A 20070-nucleotide genomic window follows, 5' to 3' on the forward strand; every position below is an offset into this window, starting at 1 on the left:
CTGAAATCCAGCTCTGAGGGCCTTCTGGCGGTTCCCTCATTGTGGGAAGTAAAGCTACAAGGAACCAGGCAGAGGGCCTTCTCCGTAGTCGCGCTCACCCTGTGGAACACCCTTCCGTCATATGTCTAGGAAACAAACTGACTCTTAGGAGACATCTGAAGGCAGTCCTGTATAGGGAAGTTTTTAATGTTTGATGTTCTACTCCTACTGTGGAGGTAAAACATACCTGTATGGTTAGTATCTGTTGACAGCCTTATCGAAGCTTCTGAGGGTGCTGGAACAACCAAGAGGGCACCCTCCACCCATCTTAGCACCAGAGAGGGTCTGTAGGGAAGGAGGCGGTCGTTTGGCCAGACACTGCCAGTACAGATCCCATGAGTGTATATGCAAAATTAAGATTCTTTTTGTCCCAATGTGCCTCACTTTACACTTGCTTGCATTAACGTGCTGTTGCGATTTTACATTCATTCACTCAGTTTGGAGAAGCCTTTTGGAGGTCTTTACAATCCCTTGTAACTTGACTACTTCACTGCTTACCCTTAATCTAAATCAGCTTGCCGAACTTTTCATGTTGGTGACACACTTTTTCGACATGCATCATTTCGCGATACAGTAATTCAGTTTTACTAGCAAACTGGACGTTAAATTAACCCCTTTCCAGCCATTGGAGGAGCACAAGGAGCGTTCACGTGACACACCTACACACTGTAGCCGACACACTAATGTGTTGCAATACATAGTTTTAAAAGCTCTGGTCTAGATCAACAAGCTGAAAAGGACTCCACTTTCTACATCCCTCTGGTTGGAGAAATATCCATTTATTCCTACTCTCTTCCTGTTTCTGCAACAGTTACTGATCCATAAGAGGAGAGTTCATTTTCTCCCATGACTGCTAAGCTTACTCAGGCGTCTTTGGTACGGAGTTGATTACAGGACATCAACTTTTAAAAGCTTGAATCGGATCCCTTTCAAAACAAAAGACAATAATTGGGACCTGTTTATATTGGCAAACACAAAGCCATTATATCTACAAGAATTTTTAAGGACACAAGAATCAGGAAAACCACTTAGATGATGAAACCAATATTCTTAAATGGCTGAAGATGAATTTTTTTTAAAAAAATTATTTAGTTTGTTTTTTATTGGACAGTATGCTGAAAAGTTTCAATAAAACTTTTTCAAAGAAGAAAATACCCAGCAGTAAGGGATAGGTTGCTATTAAATGAGCTGCGGTTTTGGGGCAGGAAGTAATGCAAAATCAACAAGCACATTTGAAGAATAAAAATTGGAATAGTGTAAATGCAGCAAACATGCTTGCAAACACTTTAAGTACCAGAAACTTCTCCAAAAGTTAATCACTTCTGTATCCTGGAATGGCACAAGAGGGGAGGAAAATGGGTGTAAATTTTACACACCCAACATGGTTGGCTGTTAGTAACACAAGGCCCTCAAAAAGGTGAGATTCAATATGGAATTGGGAGCCAAGGTGGATAACTTTTTTAGACTATCCCATTCCATTTTTGATTGGGCATTGTTTAAATGACTTTAAAAGTAAAAAGCTGAACTGTTTATCTGAGGCCCTTCTTTGTGTGCCTACATGAGAGGTCCGAAAGGTGGCAACACAAGAATGGACCTTTTCTGCAATGGCTCCATTTGTGAAATGCTCTCCCAAGGGAAGTTTACATATATTTAGGCACCAGGGCAAATGTTTTTCTTCAATCAGGTGTTGATTGAACATCCCATGGCTTTTTTTTAATGTGTTGGGCGCTATTGGTTTTTATTATGTATATTGTATTCTCATTTTGTATTTTTCTGTTGTGAACTGCCCTGGGACCTTCAGATGAAGGGTGGTGTACAAATTTTAAAAAGTAAATAAAAATTAATGTGTTGAGGGCAATAAGAGTCAAAATATGAGAACTCAAGTTTTTTTAGGTATGTGTATTTGGTGCAAGAACCCAATTTGGCATTGGATAGTGACAGCTGGTAGTATCAGCAGCAATCTAGGCTACGGGCTGGATTCAGCTACTTGGTCTTGTTAGTGGAAGCCAGCACGACGACTCCAGTAGGGCTTTCCCCACCCTTTCCTCCCATGTACCTCACAAATCTGTTCGGGGGGGGGGGGTCAGAAACTCCAGAACAGTTTGTGGGGAGAGGAGAGGAGATGGTTCTATCATGCAACCAAAAATGCTTATGCTTACTGAACAACCTCCTTAGTGCCATGCTGATTTCTACCCAAAGTGTTTATCTATAGATCAAGTATAAGTTTGATTCATTGTAATTGTGGTCACAAAGTGTTTGCAGTGACTTAAAGAACTGTGTAACCTGGCAATGTATCTTCAAGACAGCTGGAAGCAGCAGCAACCAAAACCATACATAAACTGTTGTTCAGAAACTGGCTGCTGTAGAAAAGTAGCAGCTGTGTTGAGAAGTCCACTAGGCTCAATGGCTTGAGACTTAAGATGCAATGCTTTCTCCTAGACCAGGCATGGCCAGACTTGACCCTCCAGATGCTTTGGGACTACAATTCCCACCACCCCTGACCACTGGTCTTGTTAGCTAGGGATGATGGGAGTTGTAGTCCCAAAACATCTGGAGGGCCAAGTTTGGCCATGCCTGTCATAAACTCTTTCAAACAGACAAAATGGCACAGTTGTAATAAAGTTACATGGAAGCAACATGGGGACAATACAGTTTTACTTGATTTGTTATATTAATATCCAGTAGCTCTTTCCTCCCAAGTGTTGCATGACAAGTGGAATGTGAAGTCTATGAAACCCGCAAAATTCAGTATGCGGTGTCTACGTTGCAATTCAATTCACATTTTTCCCATGCTGCAACTCAAACTTGTCACCAACATTCATGTGAACCTGCACAAAAATCTGAACATTTCCATTCCAATAGAAATGGAAAATTCAGCCATAAGTAGAACTTGAAAGCTGGAGTCAAATTTCAAATCTGGATTTGGAATTTCAAAATTAGAATTTTGCATTTTAAATGATCATGCGCATATTTGAACAAACACTTTGAAATTCATTTCAGTGCTACTATTGCTTTAAAAATCCTTCATTCATCCCTACCCTTGCCCAAGTTCTGTTCCTTGAAACAATAAAACTGCTTTTTTAAAAAAGGAAATATATTAATTGAACTCAGGAAACACTTCTTACGAATCAAAGGACTTGAGCAGTCCCATTTCCCCCTAAGGAATATTCCTTATCCAAACATACAAGCATTGAATATGAACGTAAACAGTCTTCATTTATTTATTGCTTATACCATGTGCTTCCTCTAAAGACCTCAAAGCAACTTACAGATGGTTCCCAGGTGGTCTCCCATCCAACACAGCTTTCAGAGCCAGATTATAGCATTTATTCTATCCAATGTTAGGGAAGGATAGCAGCTTTACTTAATAAAAAATAAGAAATCAACAGCCTACTTGAGGTTTTCAGAGAATGTAGTGAGAACTTATGATGACACAATATCTCCTCCCCCTTAAATTCAATAACTGCAGGATTTAATTGTAATTCAGGAGGTACTTTCTGCATTGCCTGCTCCAATGTCTTCTTTAAAGGGCTTTTCTGGATACTACACCTTCAGGCAAATGTACTGGAAGTTATTGGGCTTATGATGAAAAATAGGCGAGGCAAAGTTGAATGCACTTTTGAGACAACTTTAAAAGAACTAGGCAACAAGGCCTGAGGTTGTAGAATGCATAAACTGGTCTTTATAACATTTTTTTTCCAGAACCAGCTCAACCACATGAAGAAACGGGCTTTTTGTGCCTCCATTGCTCTTGGAATCTACTGTATACTGAGATGATTCAGGCAAAGATGTCTGCAATGAAGCATCTTGTGACTCCTTAAAAAACTAACACACCAATATTGTGCATAAAGGTATTCTAGCCTAGAGTTCTCTTCCACAGACGCGTGAAGTGTTGTTCTCAGATGGCTGATAACTGCCAACTGAGGATAACATTTCATGCATCTAATGAAGTGGGATCTAAAAGCCTATGTCAAAACACCCAATTTGCACATAAGGAAATTTAGCACCAAGGCTGAATCTATATTATTATGATTAACCACCCTTCACCCTAAGGTCCCAGGGCATGTCACAGCATAAAAACTATTTAAAACAACTATAGTTTTGGGTGCCATTAGATCTGTGATGGCTGTATTATGCATACAAACCACCCATTTTATTATGGTCACCAGGTGATGAAAATGTGTGCAGGAACTCGACTTTGGACAACAGGCAGAAAAAGCGTGTTGAAAGCCAACCTTTTATTTTGCTGTAAAGATATCTGCATTACAAGTATAAAGGTTAGAAATTATGGTGAACATATTTGAAACTACCATCTCCCCCAGTACTGTTAAACAGCTGTGGTTCTGCCGTGCCTTGCATCTCCTTGTCTTGCTGCCCAAGATCTATTTAGGCGGTGGCACGGGTTCTTTGTGGGACCCTGTGCATGCATGTGCTCTACATCTCAGAACTCAATTCCTCCTCTAAATGGCTGGCAGATCATCAGCTATTTACCCAAATACGTATTGGTGTGGTTAACTATTAAAATAAAAGACCACAGGCTAAAGCAAAAAAACCCAACCAAACCCCACAAATACAAAACATCTAGCTTTAAAATATATTTCATCACAATAAGAACCAATTAAAGACCAACCCGCAGGTTAAAGGGCAATATTGAGTTCACCTCAGACCAAAGGTTTGCCCCCAAAACAAAACTGTTATAGAACTCAAAATTCTTGTATGTGAGGCGATTCATGTGTTACTTTCACCGCCTTCATGCTTGGCTGCGGAAATTTCTGGAGCAAGAAGATATACCTGTCAGTAAAGCCGTACACACTTTAACTGCTTGTAGCACAAAAATGTAGTGTTTCTCAATCCAGAAGCATTCATGCTTGTATTCAACATGCTGCTTTCCATTTAGATTGATTCTAGATCTTGCTATACCTAAGGGTGGATGTAGCTACTTGAAACATGTTCTAAAGCCCCACCCTTTCATTAGGTTTCCCATGCCTTTTGCTCTTTCACATGACTCAAGCAAATGAAGTGGTGATTGTGGCTTTTGTATATGCCCACCTACAATGTAACTGGGGCAGGTGTGGCTATGCCCCCCACTGACAGGGCCCTCAACATCTGCTTTCAAATGGATACATTTGGGGGTAGGGCAGACTCAATCTGCAATGAGCTTTTATTTTTAGAATGAATCCGGTTTCTCTAAAAGTGCTTTTCGTGGGGGGGGGGGGAATAGGGAGAAGATCTGGATTTTGTGTGTATAATACACAGGGATAAATGTACTCAAGTCTCTACTGATTCTATAATAAAATGTGTGCATGCAGCTGAAAAATGTCATGTGTACGCAGCCTAGAAAGTTGTCTAGGTTTGCAAGGTTATAACAGACACAAAACACTAGCACAAAATGCCCCTATGTAAGAAAGCCACAAAAACAGCCCACAATTCAATTCAGCATGGAACAAGTTTAACTCTGCTTATTTTGATAAGGTTAAGCAAACTTCAATAAGTTTCAGCTTATTGAAACTTAAACTCTATTGATGTATGGAAGTGAGAGCTGGACCATAAAGAAGGCTGATCGCTGAAGAATTGATGCGTTAGAATTCTGGTGCTGGAGGAGACTCTTGAGAGTCCCATGGACTGCAAGAAGATCAAACCTCTCCATTCTTAAGGAAATGAGTCCTGAGTGCTCACTGGAAGGACAGATCGCGAAGCTGAGGCTCCAATACTTTGGCCACCTCATGAGAAGAGAAGACTCCCTGGAAAAGACCCTGATGTTGGGAAAGATGGAGGGCACAAGGAGAAGGGGATGACAGAGGACAACATGGTTGGACAGTTGAAGCTACCAGCATGAGTTTGACCAAACTGCGGGAGGCAGTGGAAGACAGGAGTGCCTGGCGTGCTCTGGTCCATGGGGTCACAAAGAGTCGGACACAACTAAATGACTAAACAACAAGCAAACTTTAATGTTAAGATTATGGCTAGTGTGTAAATTGGCACTTCGCAAAAAAATTCTTAGAGATAGAGATTCCCCCCCATTATGGTTCAATGAAGATGCTGCTATGACCTAATGTAAGGGAATCCATAGGGAAGTCAAAAAATCGAAACTGGAAAGAACTAAATTATGGCCTCTTATTTTCAGCTTTTTGTCAGCTTGCAAGTGAAATGAGGTTCCAAAGCTTTGGACTGTATCACTTCTGGCTTCATGTTGGGGGTTGCATATTTTAAAATAATTATTTCCCCATATATAACTTTCCTTGCATATACCATTGTATCAGAGATATCCTTTGATGTGCTACATACAGGAGTCTTGTGTGAAAAAGCATTTAACAACTATGACTCTCCCCATACCTACACTCTGAAATGCAACAGTCCAAAATTTTACCCTCTTTATTTTGCATGAGGATATAAACTTTCCCCACTTATACTGAGAGCACGGGACCAAATACAGCAGGCTCCACAAACCGGATGCCTGCCAAATGTCTAAAGACAATTCCCAAGAGTCTCAGCCAGCAAAGGGGGCAGCAGGTGGGTGAAGGCTGCACTTCAGCATGGCTCCTTCGTGTGACGCTGGTACAGTATAACACAGCATGTCCTGACCTATATAGGAGAAGCTCAGGGTGTAAAGTGCAGCAGCTGGATTTCTTCCATATATCTCAGGGTGTTTGTATGGGAGCAAGCTATGTGGCAGCAACGCACTACCAACATTAACAGAGGGCCTCAGAAGCCATGTTGCCCACCACTCTTTAAAATATTGCAGATTAAATATTTATCTTACTGGATTATCCTCAATTTGCAAAAAAAAGTTTAAAGTAATTTTATGATGCAGCAAGATTATTTTAACTCAGCATATTCTTCTTTGCGAATACACAGGAAACCAGATTTGTTAACACATTTACTGTATTTACATTTTTAGGTAAAACATCTTATGTGAACATCTGCACATGTGAAGTAGCCTGTAAACCTTGAATTGAGTATTATTTAGAACAGCCTACTTGTACTTTTAGGGACGTGGGTGGCACTGTGGTCTAAACCACTGAGCCTTGGACTTGCCGATCAGAAGGTCGGCAGTTCGAATCCCCACAACAAGGTGAGCTCCCGTTGCTTGGTCTCAGCTCTTGCCAACCTAGCAGTTCGAAAGCATGTCAGTGTGCAAGTAGATAAATAGGTACCACTCTGGCCAGAAGGTAAACGGCGTTTCCGTGCGCTGCTCTGGTTCACCAGAAGCGGCTTAGTCATGCTGGCCACATGACCTGGAAGCTATCTGTGGACAAACGCTGGCTTCCTTGGCCAGTAAAGCAAGATGAGCGCTGCAACCACAGAGTCGTCCGCAACTGGACTTAATGGTCAGGGGTCCCTTTACCTTACTTGTACTTTTAGGAAACTGCCTCAGACTAAGCCAGGGATAGGCTGACTGTGGTTATATGTGGTCTACCGGGGTGTGAGGTGAGTGTGTGTGTGAAGAATACATTTATTAAGGGAGCAAACAAAACAATTAATTAAAAAGCCCCTCTAAAAACAATTATATAAACTCATAGTTAATATTTGTAAGGTTGCTGGGATCAACATATTTCAGCCTGGGTGAAGAATCTTGTTTTTAATTTCCTCCCAAATGTTAAAGGGGGACAGATATATCTCACCAATGTGGGCATTCAGTAAATACGGAATTGCAACCAAGGCGACCCTTTCACGTGTGAACACCTACAGTATTTCACAGCCCCCGGGAGGAGTACCACCAACGGCCTCACCTGCAGATTCTAGGGCCCAAAATGGTTGATGATGAGGGAGATGTTGATTTAGGAACTTGGGCCCCAAGCTGTTTAGGGCATTGTACACAAATGCTAACATTGAATTGGGCCTCGTAGCTCACTGGCAGCTAGTGCGGTGCTTTCAGGACCAAGTTACACATGGTTCCACTGGGCTGTAAATGTAGCAGCAATATATTTTGCTAGCAGCAGCTTCTGGACTGTTTTCAAGCGCAGCTCCTACGTAGAGTAAATTGGAGTAGTCCAGATGGGTAGTCAACAGAGCATGGACAACTGAGTCCAAGCCATCCGAGTCCAGGAATGGCCGTAACTAGCAAACCAACCCAAGCTGGTCAGGTTGGCCTGGGCAGTTTTGGTGCGAAAAGCAGACCTGAAACCAGTTTGAGTCTAGATAATCTGCTTCTTCCAGGCATACCTGATGCCAGATGGCCACCTTGCCCAGGAAGGGAATATTAGAAACTGGTAGTTTCCTCAAAAAACTGTATCTCAGGAAGATCTTTTCAGGCGGGGAATGGGCATTCTTCCCATTCATTTAACCATCTCATACTATATTTTGCTAGTCAAATGAGTTGGGATCAAGAGGACTATAGTCAGTCTCACTGCTGCAAGTGTTCCCTACACTTCTTCAGGCTATACAACAATGGAAATAGACCCCACGGGCTGTAACAATATGATGGTCTAGAACCTCCAATGGAACTGCACTAATTGTGGCATCAAGTTCGGCACAGATCCGAGCAATTTTGATCTCAAAGTGCTTCACATACCTCTCACAGCTGGCTGAGTGGTTGGTTGTTAATTATGAGATACTGATCTGAGCCAGCCAACTTACTGTTTTACAAAGCAAGAGCACACTTAAGAAGGGCCTTGCAGCATGTTATTAAGGTCCACCTAGTCCAGGCTTCCTCAAACTCGGCCCTCCAGATGTTTTGAGACTACAATTCCCATCACCCCTGACCACTGGTCTTGCTAGCTGGGGATCATGGGAGTTGTAGGCAAAAAACATCTGGAGGGCCGAGTTTGAGGAAGCCTGACCTAGTCCATCAAGAATCCCAGGAACGAGCAGGCACTAAGCACTGTTATCAGATACTGGTTAGCGGTCCACTGACAAGACCATATACTACCTTGTTCCCATCTCTGGACTAAGCCATACTGGAAGTGGCTTGCACTCTTGGACAGCAGTTCTAAGCATACACACTGGCAAGTACAGTAAAAGCCACTTAAATCAATGGTACTGCTTTGTAAACATGGCTATGATTGGTCTGTTTGTAAAGTAGTTTGCGTCACATAAACAGTGCATTTTTCCTCCTTGAGGAACTGTTTAAGATTTTAGTGCAAACTATTCTACTTGCTGCACAGATCATAGAAGTGGCAAGGTTTTTCCCCTCCCTCAGAGGTGATTAGGCTCACTAGTAATTTTGCTGCAAGAGAGATAGACAGGGCAAAGGTAAAAGGAAGCAGAAGCACGACATAATAGGCAAGAATGACTAGCAACTTGTAACTATTGCTTCCTGACAACCTGGACTTTGGTAAGTAACATGCCACCCCTTATTGCCATTGCTGTCTTAGAGGCGTTGGGTGTTATGATTTAAAATATTAAGTCTTTTCTGTTTTGTAAGCTGCTTTAAGTTCTTTTTTTTAAAAAGGCAAGGTATGTTGTACATTTCTGACCTGGCTCTTTCCATTTATTTTACTAAACAAAAAACCTCTACTACCTGTTGTGAAGGCAGCGATTACCAAGCAGTATGTGTTGCTATCCAAAAGACAGGCAGGATTTAGGGTAGGGTAGGGTAGTGTAAAATGGCCAGATTAAAAGGACAAAGGGACAATTATATGACGGACATTAAGTTAATTCATATTAAGAGTCTTACGTTCAAACTTGGGAAAACTGGGTGTCTGAAATGTGTAAGGGAAGCTGGTATGTCTCAGACACCATCTCTTGCAGTGGTGATCAGAATCAAGGGCATGGCATGTGTTCCCTCTGTCAAGAGAAAGGAAAGCATGAAGCAGATTTATTTAGGTTCTTTTTTTCTAGCCTATGTAAAGGTTTACAGCTTTTCCTGAGACATGAGGGGTTAATGACTTAGTTATGATGCTCTCAAGCCATCCTTTCCCCCTGCCTTTTGATGCTGAACTTTGAAGGGCAGTCTGAATAGCTACTGATCATCCCCCCTCTTTTCTTTTTCTCCCAAGGCTTTAATATAAAAAACCCTTTCTCTGTGTATTTACGTAGCTTGCATAAAGAATGGGGCTATCAGTTTGCAAAGTTTTCTAAATTCAAAATCAAGAATTTCATTCTTTTTTTTTAAGAAATTCTTGACATAGGTTAGCAGCTTCCATGTATGCTACCCATTTTCAGCACTTCCTCAGCTAATCCTTAATTGGGAACGAAACCAGTTACCTGCTGCAAGGAGTGCAAGACCCCCTCCAGTTGCCCAGAGAGGCACCTGAAATACCTGCCGGGCACCGACACTGACTGATAACAGGAAAGCTTAGCCTTCTTAACTCCTTAAAACTGAGATGAAATATGCTGTAAAGCAAAACATAACCCCTCTGTCTTAAAACCGGGAGTTGTTCAAGAGCTTGACGCCTGGTATTAAAAGCCTTGGTATTGGTGGATTCTTTTAATTGTCAGGTTTAAGTAGATGTTTCCATCCCCTCTAATTTTCACCATTCTAAAAGTCTCATTAGAAGTATAAATTATAGAATAAAGTACTGCCACCCATCCTGAACCCTCAGGATGGGGTGGGCTAAGCACAGAAATAATTAATAAAGGGCAACAGCAGCATAAGGTATCTCGGCAAGGGAGACGGTGACTAGCACAGCCTGACAGTACATGCTTTCCAGATTAAATTGGTTAAAGAAGGCAGGGAGAGGAACACAAAGAGAATTCTGAATGATTCCATTTACAACTGACTGGCGATAAATTGTGATACGTAGCGGCACACATAGCCTGCACCTCTGCCAGTCTGAGGAAGGAGAGCTCAGAGATCTTCACAGGCAGCTTTACGCTGCAGCCCAACCACACTATGACAAGGGCGGCACTAACAAATGTGACTTTGCAATGCAAAAGGACCACTATTGGAAGCTTTGGTGAGTTGTTTTGACCAAAAAACCACACCAAAATCTGATTACAAGTGACTTTAAGCCATGTAAAAGGGGGGGGGGGGAGATTTTAAGAACATTAAGGATAGCATTGTGGCGGGTTGGACTAGATGACCCTTGGGGGTCCCCTTCCAGCTCTATGAAGTGACACCGAAAGAGGAATTGTACCCATCCCCAGATTTGGGGGTGAGGTCCTACATTCCTTCAGTCTCTGCACTTTAAAGCCTCTCTGCTACCCTTCTCCTTTCAACTTACTTTAGAAACAGGAGTTGTCTCCTTCAGAGAAATTCTTTACATGCAAAGTGGAGATCTCTCCTCTCTCTCTTAAATAGCAACTTAGAAACTGGAAGGTATGACGACATGGCTGCGATGTGAGCAGCCAGCTGCTCTCAGGACAGCATGAAATAAGAAAAAAAATAACGTCTGCGAGGATCAATTATACTAGAGAATTTCCTAAATGGAAAGGCGGCGGCTTGACGCGGTGGGGGAAAAAAAGATTCCTTGCCGGCCTCGCAGAGAGAGAGAGAGAGTTAAGGAAGCGATTTGAAAAATAAAGGCGGGAGAGGAGGAGGGCGCCGATTTTGACACTGAAGAGGACTCTTTAAAAATATTTTTAACAATAGGGAGGGAGCGCATTTCAACTGGGGCGGGGAAGCCTATGCGTGTGTCTGCAAAACGGGGAGCCCCATGACAAGGATTGGGGGGTGTCGAGAGGGTCCCCCCCTGGGTTGCCGTGTGAGAGATCTCAAACTCTGTTAGAAACCAAGGCTGAGGGTAGGAAAGAGGCGGCAGCCGGCATGGCCAGGAAGCGAGCGCGGGCCCTTCTTCCCCCAAGGCCGAGGCGAGCGGGCGAGACCTCCCGTCTCCTCAGCTAAGAGGCGAGGCCGGCGGGCTTCCCCGGCGGGCCGAGGCCCTTCTCACCCACAGGCAGGCGGGCCGCCGCCGGGTCGAGCCCGGCCCTCTTCCTCTCCCCTCCCCGCCGCCCCTTCCCGCGGGTGTATCGGTTACAGCAGCTGGCACAGGTGCGGCGGGGTTGCCCTTCAGACCCGCTCCGCCGAGGGAAACCTCAGGGGCGCGCAGGCAGGGAGGGAGAAGAGCGGGAGCCGCCGCCGCCGCGGAACATGCAGCCATTTTGGGCTTCGCCAGACAAAGAACTGCGACGGCGGCTGCTCGCCTCTGAGGCGGCGGCGGCGGCTGTCAACAGTGCCGCCTCCGCCACGCTCGCAAACCCCTCTCCGCCAACCGCGCGCGCACCCGCCGCTCCTCCCTTCCCCCTCCCTCCCTCCCTCTCCTCCTCCTTCCCCCCCTTCGCTAGGCCGCAGCCGGGCCCGCCGCCGCCCGTCCCCTCACTAAGCACTCGCAGCCATTTGCCCGAGCTTTTATAGCGACCGGCCGTCCAATCGGGAGCCGGCGGAATCCCTCTCCGGCCGCTGATGTGATGCCTCGGCTGCCGGCCCGCCCCTCCCCTCTTCCCCCCCTCCCTCGCGCGCATGCCCAGTGCGGGAAGGCCGGGGCGGGAGGGGAGCTGGGTGTATGTGTAAAATGAGTGAGTGAGGGAGAGAGGGGAGGGGTGGCGAGCGCGAGGAGGGCGGGGGGAGGGAGGAGTGAGAGAGGAGGAGGAGGAGGAGGGGGGCCGGCAGGCGGTCGGTCGGGCGGGAGCCTCTCACAGGAACCCTCCAAAAAAAAGATGGCGGCGGGCTCGGATCTGCTGGATGAGGTTTTCCTGAACCCTGATGTGGACGAGAAGGTGGTGAGCGACCTGGTGGGCTCCCTGGAGTCTCAGCTGGCGGCCTCGAGCCACCACCACCAGCACCACAGGGCGCAGGAGCCCCTCAGGGCCGCTGGGGGGCTGCTGGGGAACCATGTTGTGAGCAGCAGCAGCAGTAGCAGCAGCCCGAGCCCGAGCCCTGGAGGAGTAGGAGGAGGTGGCGGCGGCGGAGGAGGAGGCGGAGGAGGAGGAGGAGGAGGCGGCGGCAGCAGCAGTGCTCATGTCCACACCGAGAGCCCCGGCAGCGGCACCGGCACCACCACCGGCGGCGGCGGAGGCAGCGGCAGCAGCAGCGCCGCCGCCGCCACCAGCGCCGCCAAGATGGGACTCAGTGGCCCCGAGATCACCAAGCCAGGTAACCTGGCGAGGCGACGGGGGGTGGGGGTGGGAAGGGGCTGCCCCCTTTCCTCAGGGGGCAGAGGGGGCTCCCCTTCTCCCCTCCCCCCTGCTGCCCCCTTCCTTCCCCCCTCCTGCCTCTTCCCCCCTAAACCGGGACTGCTGGCTCCCCTCCTTGCTCTTTTCTCTTTCCTTTTCCTCTTTCCCATTCTCTCTCTCCTCCCCCCCCCCCCAGTTGTTGTTATGATAGGAATTGGAGTGTGCAAGGGGGTGGCTGGGTGGAGAGGGTCGGGGGCGAGGGAGGCCTTCCTAGAATGCCAACCTCTCAACCTCCAACCCCCCCCTCGCTCCCCTCCCCGCAACATACTATTTTTGGCTGGGACTGGCCTCTCCTCCCCCCCTTCCTACTACATCTAGAGTGGAAATGGATTATTAAGGGGTTTTGTTGTGGTTGTATATGTGTGTATGTATGGCAGTTCTCCTCTTTAACACCGTCTCCACCCCCCTCCTTTTTAATTATGTCATCCCTTCCCCCCCCCACTTCAATCTCCTGGTAGCTGGGGTATTTGGGGTGCTCCTGATTGATCGGGAGGGGAGACCCTTGGCATTTGACTTCTGCGCCTCCTCCCCTCCCCCCTACCCACTGCCTTGTCAAAGAAATAAGAAATTGTGTTGTTTACAGGGGAGATTCTCCCGTCCTCTCTCTCCCTCTCCCTCTGTATATATATATATAATGCTCTTCTGGAGCTGTCTGAATTGTTCCTTGCCCTCCCCACTCTCTGTAGCTGAAGTGCAAGGATTTTTGTGGGGGGGGGGCATTGTTATTAATCATGACACCAGCTTCCCTTGAGAAGAGGAAGTGATGGGGGGACGTCGGGGTCAGGAACCCTTTTTAAATATACCTCTTTGCAAAGGCCGGTCTGTTTGGCTGCTTCTCCTTCCGTTGTCGTCGGGGTTATACCTCAACCTTTTGAGTATCTTCTTTCTCCTTAAACAATATGCCAGGCTGTGTGGTTTGCTTCGAATCTGAGGACAAGCCCCTCTTGCCCGTGGGGTTGGGAGAGATGACAGCCCATCTGTGAATGTTTTCCCCTTTATAGCAAGACAGTGGACTGTGAGGGGTATCATAACATTTGGTCCTGTCTTTCATTGCATGGCTAGAGGAGCATTGTAAGGGAAAGAAAACAGTGCTTCTCTCCCCTTCCACCACCATGATTTACACTCCCCTCCCCCTCTATATATTTTTCCCTCGCTTTTGTGTGACTGAAATATTACAGGGATGCTGTTGCACGTAGGACTCCAGGTTAGTAAAGGGGGATCTTGGAGGAAGAACCCTCCGGTAGCCCTGATTTGTGTGACATTATCTATCTGATTACAGTCCTCCTACTTGTGTCTTCTAAATACGGGGCCTGTAAAGTCAGGGATGGTGTAACACATAATGCCAGACTTTGCTAGGGTCAGTGGGTTTTCTGGGTGCAAAAGAAGCATCTTTGCTAGTATTTGTTTTCCTTTGTAGGAGCGGCAATCAAAGCAGCAGGGTTTAATGTGTGTATGTTTAAGAGGGAGGGTGAAGTCCTCTAACACTGCCTTGCAACCTCTTGCCTTCTATCATCTCTCTGACAGCTGCTGTTCAGTCCCACTTTTCCACGTTGTTCCATTCAACAGGAAACATTTAGCCACTAGGTTTTCCTATAGCAGATGAGGGGATTGTATGGAGGGGGTTGAAGCCTCTGGGCTGCCCCCTATTTACTTTTCTCTTTTTTTCTCCCTGCAACTGCTAGAGCAGGCTTGCAGTAGAGTATTATCAAACACAGTGCTATAGTGTCCAAAGAAGGAAAAAGAAACACATAATCAATCCCCTTAGGAGCTGATTTATTGTGTGTGTCATATATATATATATGGCTTTGGTTAATTATTAAGTTTACCGTTTGTGGGGGGATGGGAACAGTGAGATGATTTTTTTATTTTCCGCTCTGGAAATATTTTCACCTTTTTCATGTCCTTCAATATAGAGAGTTTAAGACAAAGGAGAAGAGTCCCACTGTTTTAGCAGAGTTTGGCAGATGTTTTCTTCTTGGCTTCTCTAGTCAAAAGACTTCTTGGCTTCTCTCTTATTTTTGTATGTTCTTGTCATTTAATCGCCTTTGTTTTATTTGCAGGAGCTGGTGGAGTGCAAGGGAGTGTTATCAATCATAACGCCAGGTCCCAGGGTTCTACTTTGGACGGGGCCACCACAACCAGCACCAGCACCACTGCACCTGTCCAAGGCGGATCTGAAGCTGCTGTCACCCCAGGGACCCTTAGCCAGGGTAAATCAGTGGTAATCAGCACCATGGCAACAGCTTTATCTACCAGGAATGGTAAAATTGGGACCACGACAGTGCAGACCTTGAATGGGAGTAACGTAGTGATGAATTCTCACGCTGCTTTCTCGGCCACGCCTGTAACGGCAAACCCTACCGTAATCCCTGCTGTCACCCCTCTTGTTAACAATGGACCTGGAAATGTGGGGAAAGTCAGTACCGTTAACGCCGTCTTGCCATCCGCTTCAAATACCGTCATCCAGACTTCTTTCCTTGGCACTGGGGTGTCCTCCGCCTCTTCGCCCTCCCCAACGGTGATCTCCTCACAGCAGCCCCCAAGTATTGGAGCTGGGGGACCAACTGTAGCATTGGTGAGGCCACCCATTCACACGGCAGGACCCTCCGTGGCTGCAGCCACCCAGAACGGGAGCAATACTGTGATCAATTCGACCATCAACGTGGGGAGTTTTCCTCCCGCGGCTGTCGCTGCAGCCACCGTGGGGTCTGGTGTTTCCCTCCAGACCACCCTCGTGAACAGCCAGCCAGGTTCTGGGGTACCGGCTGCACCCACCACGCAGGTCATCAAATCGGAGTCTCCTAAAACTATTGTGCAGACGGTAACTCAACAGCAGACTCTGGCTGCTGGTGGCCAGCCCAGTACTACAGGGGGTAATATGATAATCGGGCAAACTATGCAAGCTGGCCTGCCCAACGTGGCCCCTAATCCTGGTGGGGTTCCTCCTGCGCCTCCAGGCACCCCCACAGGCCTGGCTAAGGGTGCAGCCAACACAGTGGCGCAGAGCCTACCAAGGACTCCGACGGCAACTACAAGTGGAATCAGAGCAACTTTGACTCCCACTGTTTTAGCACCTCGTCTGCCTCAGCCTCCTCAGAATCCAACAAATATTCAGAACTTTCAGTTGCCACCAGGTAAGGAAAGGCTTGAAGGAGTCCCCCCTCTTTCTTTTTCTGCGCTATTGGTGCCTATCGCTTAAAAAGAAGCAAATGTTCCGGATTTTACTGTAAATGCAGGGTCGGACAGATTGTACTGTGAAGGTCTCTTTGGACATGGAGTTACATGTGCTCTGTTCTTCATATCCCAATTCGTTGTAATTGGCATTATGCAGGTAGCTGTTCAGGAACCAGTTGATGGACATTTTGCAGCATCTGTAAATTTGGAATTGTTCTGGGTAGATTGCGCTGCTCTGATTGCATCTAGTCTGTTAGCAGCTTTTCCTTCAGGCTTTCCTCTGCCACCATGAGGGCTAGAAACACAACTTTGCTAAAAGAAGCAAAATCTGAGATTCTTTGGATTCCAGCAGAAGGTTTATGAGTTGCACAGCTTTAAATCATATTGATGTTTTCCCCAGAGTAGTACATTACATCCACATGGAGTTTGGTGTTTCAAAGGACCAGAGCATGCTGGTATTGAACTCTAGGAGAGAATGCACTGCTAGGTAAATTTTTACTTGAGCATTAAGTGAGCAAAGCAGTAAACCTGCAGTACAGCAAAGTGCTTTACTACTGTGCTAAGCAAAGGAGATATGTCCTAGCATATTCCTACTTCTCCTCCTCTGTTTCAGCCTGCCACTGTTGTCACAGAAGCAGCAAAAAGCAAGTACAATTTGGGAGCAGATCTGCTTTCTTTTTTCTCTTGATTAAAATGACACAAAAATGCTGTGCTTATGGCCCTTGATGGTTTTTAAAACTGGCATGTCTGGAATAGCATTCCAGCCTCATTCTGTCCTCACATCACCCTGTTGTGGGTAGTGCTGAAGCACATGTAGTAGCTAAGATCATGTTTTGGTACTAAGAGGTAACGTGGGAAGGAGCTTCTCTGGTCCAAGACCTAATACAAGGCTGGATTAATTTCATTCTGCTTTTCCTTCCTTATGATCCCAAAGTAGTATATCCTAAGGCTTCAATAGCTTCAGTTTGTGACTTTAATTGAGATGTTTTAAATAATTAGTAAAAATGGTGTGTCTAGCTTTCTCTTCTTACTGAGTATTACATGGGCAACATTCTCTTCCAGATGTTGCCAGCCTTTCACAGTGATGCACCTTTTCCCTGACATTCTTTTGTGGTGTAGAAATATGACAGCAGTAATCTGAACTGGCTGTTTCAGACCTTTACACCTGTCAATTCCACCTGAATTCCACATGCCTATGAGAATTAAAGGTAAAGGTACCCCTGCCCGTACGGGCCAGTCGTGTCTGACTCTGGGGTTGCGTGCTCATCTCGCTCTAGAGGCCGTGAGCCGGCGCCGTCCGAAGACACTTCCGGGTCACGTGGGCCTATGAGAATATGCAGCTCTAATTGACACTTACAGTTGAATATTAGTATTCCCCCCAAAATAGTATTTCTTATAGCAAGGTGGTATTGCTACTGCACAAAGCACATCTAATTATTATTATTTCCTATTGCTACCTAATGAAACAGTGTGGTGCATGTGTTCTGTGTGCTTCATTTCAGTGGATCTCTGAATAGCAAAGCCAATATGTTGGTTGAAACATACTTGGCGAACTGCTTAGATTGATATGTTTATCACATAAGAGAGACCAGCGGCCCTATTATATTGCTGTACTGTACTTTTCTTCTACAGTAGCATTTTGTATGCAGCAGCTGATGCTCTTGCTCAGTTCACTGAAGGCTGCCTGTTAGATCCTCTATAGAGGCTGGCTAGATATTCAGAAAACTTAGGGTATTTGCATTGGACAGAAAGATACTGCATAGTAAGCTTAATTATGTCCACGGTTCAAGGCAGTCTTGAACTGTGCAAGAAAGCTTTCCACACCATGTAATTGCTGTTCTTCATTGCATTCTTAATTTGAAAGGGGGTGGGGGAGTATTCACCCTGCCTCTCCAAAAGTTCTGTCTTCATTTTCTTTCACCTTATAAATGGCTTGTATAGAACAAGTGTGCTTAGCTGCTAAAAGAAGCAAAGTTCCATTCTGATAACAGAATTGCCGGGGTACAGTATAGAAGGTAGGGAACATAGGAAGCTGCCTTGTACAGAGTCAGACCATTGGTCAATCTAGCCGAGTGTGGTCTACACTGACTGGCAGCAGCTCCAGGATTTCAGACAGGTGACGCTTGCAGCCCTACCTAGAGATTCAGGGGATCAATCCTGGGCTATTCTGTATGTGAAGCAGACACTGTACCATGGTGCTATGGCCTGTCCCTGTTCCAGTCTTCCCAGTCAATGTGTTCCAGACCAAATGTATCCCTATATTTCTGGCCCCACACAAAACCAGATAAACCTGGGCCTTTGTATTGGGGATGAACAATGCATCATGAATGTATTGATTTTACTGCCACAAGATGTGGAGACAGCCACTAGGTTTCATAAGGCATAGATATACACAGGTTTTAGCCACGTGGTTCTGAATCTATATTCATTTTCATTTGTTTTATCTAGCCACTTTGATTAGTGCCTTTCAGAGGGGAAAAGCGAGATTTTTTTGGTACTATATAAATTTAAAAAATGGGGACAAGAAGCAGGGTGTGATTGCTATCTTCATGCCCAGCTCTGGGGGTGGAATCTAACTGACCACTGTTGGAAACAGATTGCTAGACTAAGTGGGCCTTGGTGTGATCCACTTGTTGTGCTGCTATTATGTTCTCATGCATGCCAAAGGCACAAACCCATTTTTCCTAAAAAGAGGGTGGCTCATTGAACATCATTTCATTTGACGTCATTTTCCTAGTTAGTAGGAGTTGCAAACATATTGCAACAAATGCCCTCAAAACACAACAGCTTTTTCTTAACTGAAATCTTCAAGGGCAGGCCTTTGAAGCTTTGCTGAGGACTTTGCTGCCACTCTTTTTAGTTGCCTATTGAAATGTGAAAAGCTGCCCCTGTGGGGCTACTAGTGTTGCAGAAAGAAAATCTTATCTAAAAACAACTGTTGTGTACCTTTTTGATACATCCGTTTTGCGATTTTAAAAAGGCTGTCCATTTGCAAAAAATACACGTGCTCCAAATCATGACAAGTGTGGCTTGTTCTCTAGAAGATTTGGACTTGTGGTTACAGCAAAATCCAAAAGTGCCATGCCACGCCTGTCTTGTGGGAGGAAAATTATGACTTCAGTTCTATGCACCCTTACTTGGAAGTAATCTCTATTGTACTCAATGGGTTTACTGCTGTATAAACACCCACAGGACCAGGCTGCAAATCACTGAGATGCAGTTCTTATACTGTACTCATGATTTTTATAGTGTAAAAAAATACTTTGTACGCATACCGTACAAAGAGGCAGTCAGTTTCATTGCTTAAATTATTTACAATATTTAATCATCACTTTTTAATGAAAATGCCCAAAGTGACATATAACCAAAGATTAGAATACAACAGTATGCAAGCACTTAAAAAGATAGAACCATTAAAAAGTTGCAATAAAACACAATTGCTGCTAAAAGTCAGATGGAATTAAGTCACCAAAATGTTTTTCAGCAACTGCCAGGAAGCATATTAACCCCCCAACCCTACTCTGCTAAGCAAGAAAGCCCTAAAGTTTGGGGGTTTGCCCATAGCTCAGTGTCAGAGAGCATATGCTTTTCATGCCCAAGGTCCCAGGTTAAATTCTTTGCACTAACAGTTAAAAGATCTCAGGTGGAAGGGCTTTGAGTTTAGAAACTAATGTCAGAAATGGGTAATGGTGTTTTTTTCTTCTTTGGTGCTTGTGCATATGCAATCATGAAGGGGAATCCTGTTGTCCTTTAGGACCATAAGGGCTGATGTACTGAGAGACGGGGGGGGGGGGGTATGTAATG

The 20070-nt window shown here is 45.5% G+C and overlaps 1 protein-coding gene and 1 long non-coding RNA gene across 4 annotated transcripts in view; one reads left to right on the forward strand and one right to left on the reverse strand.

Moving 5' to 3' along the window:
• Positions 1-4260: 4260 nt before the first annotated feature.
• Positions 4261-11138, reverse strand: LOC308480256. Its single transcript, XR_013987957.1, has 2 exons — positions 9656-11138; positions 4261-4811 (listed from the first exon to the last, which is right to left on the reverse strand). It is a non-coding gene; the product is annotated as an uncharacterized lncRNA (long non-coding RNA).
• Positions 11139-12515: 1377 nt separating this feature from the next.
• TAF4 (TATA-box binding protein associated factor 4) overlaps positions 12516-20070 on the forward strand; it is a 78664-nt gene continuing 71109 nt past the window's right edge. For 2 of the 3 annotated variants that reach the window (XM_081011057.1, XM_081011058.1), the window contains exons 1-2: positions 12516-13012; positions 15153-16226. In XM_081011057.1, the coding sequence (XP_080867183.1) occupies positions 12577-13012; positions 15153-16226 (1510 nt within the window). In that variant the 5' untranslated portion in view covers positions 12516-12576. Of the gene's footprint in view, positions 13013-15152; positions 16227-20070 lie in introns of those variants that run through there. The other variant, XM_081011059.1, reaches the window with a different exon arrangement.

This window comes from Podarcis pityusensis (assembly GCF_964106645.2).
Source record: "Podarcis pityusensis genome assembly, chromosome: 6".
Lineage (NCBI taxonomy): Eukaryota > Metazoa > Chordata > Lepidosauria > Squamata > Lacertidae > Podarcis > Podarcis pityusensis.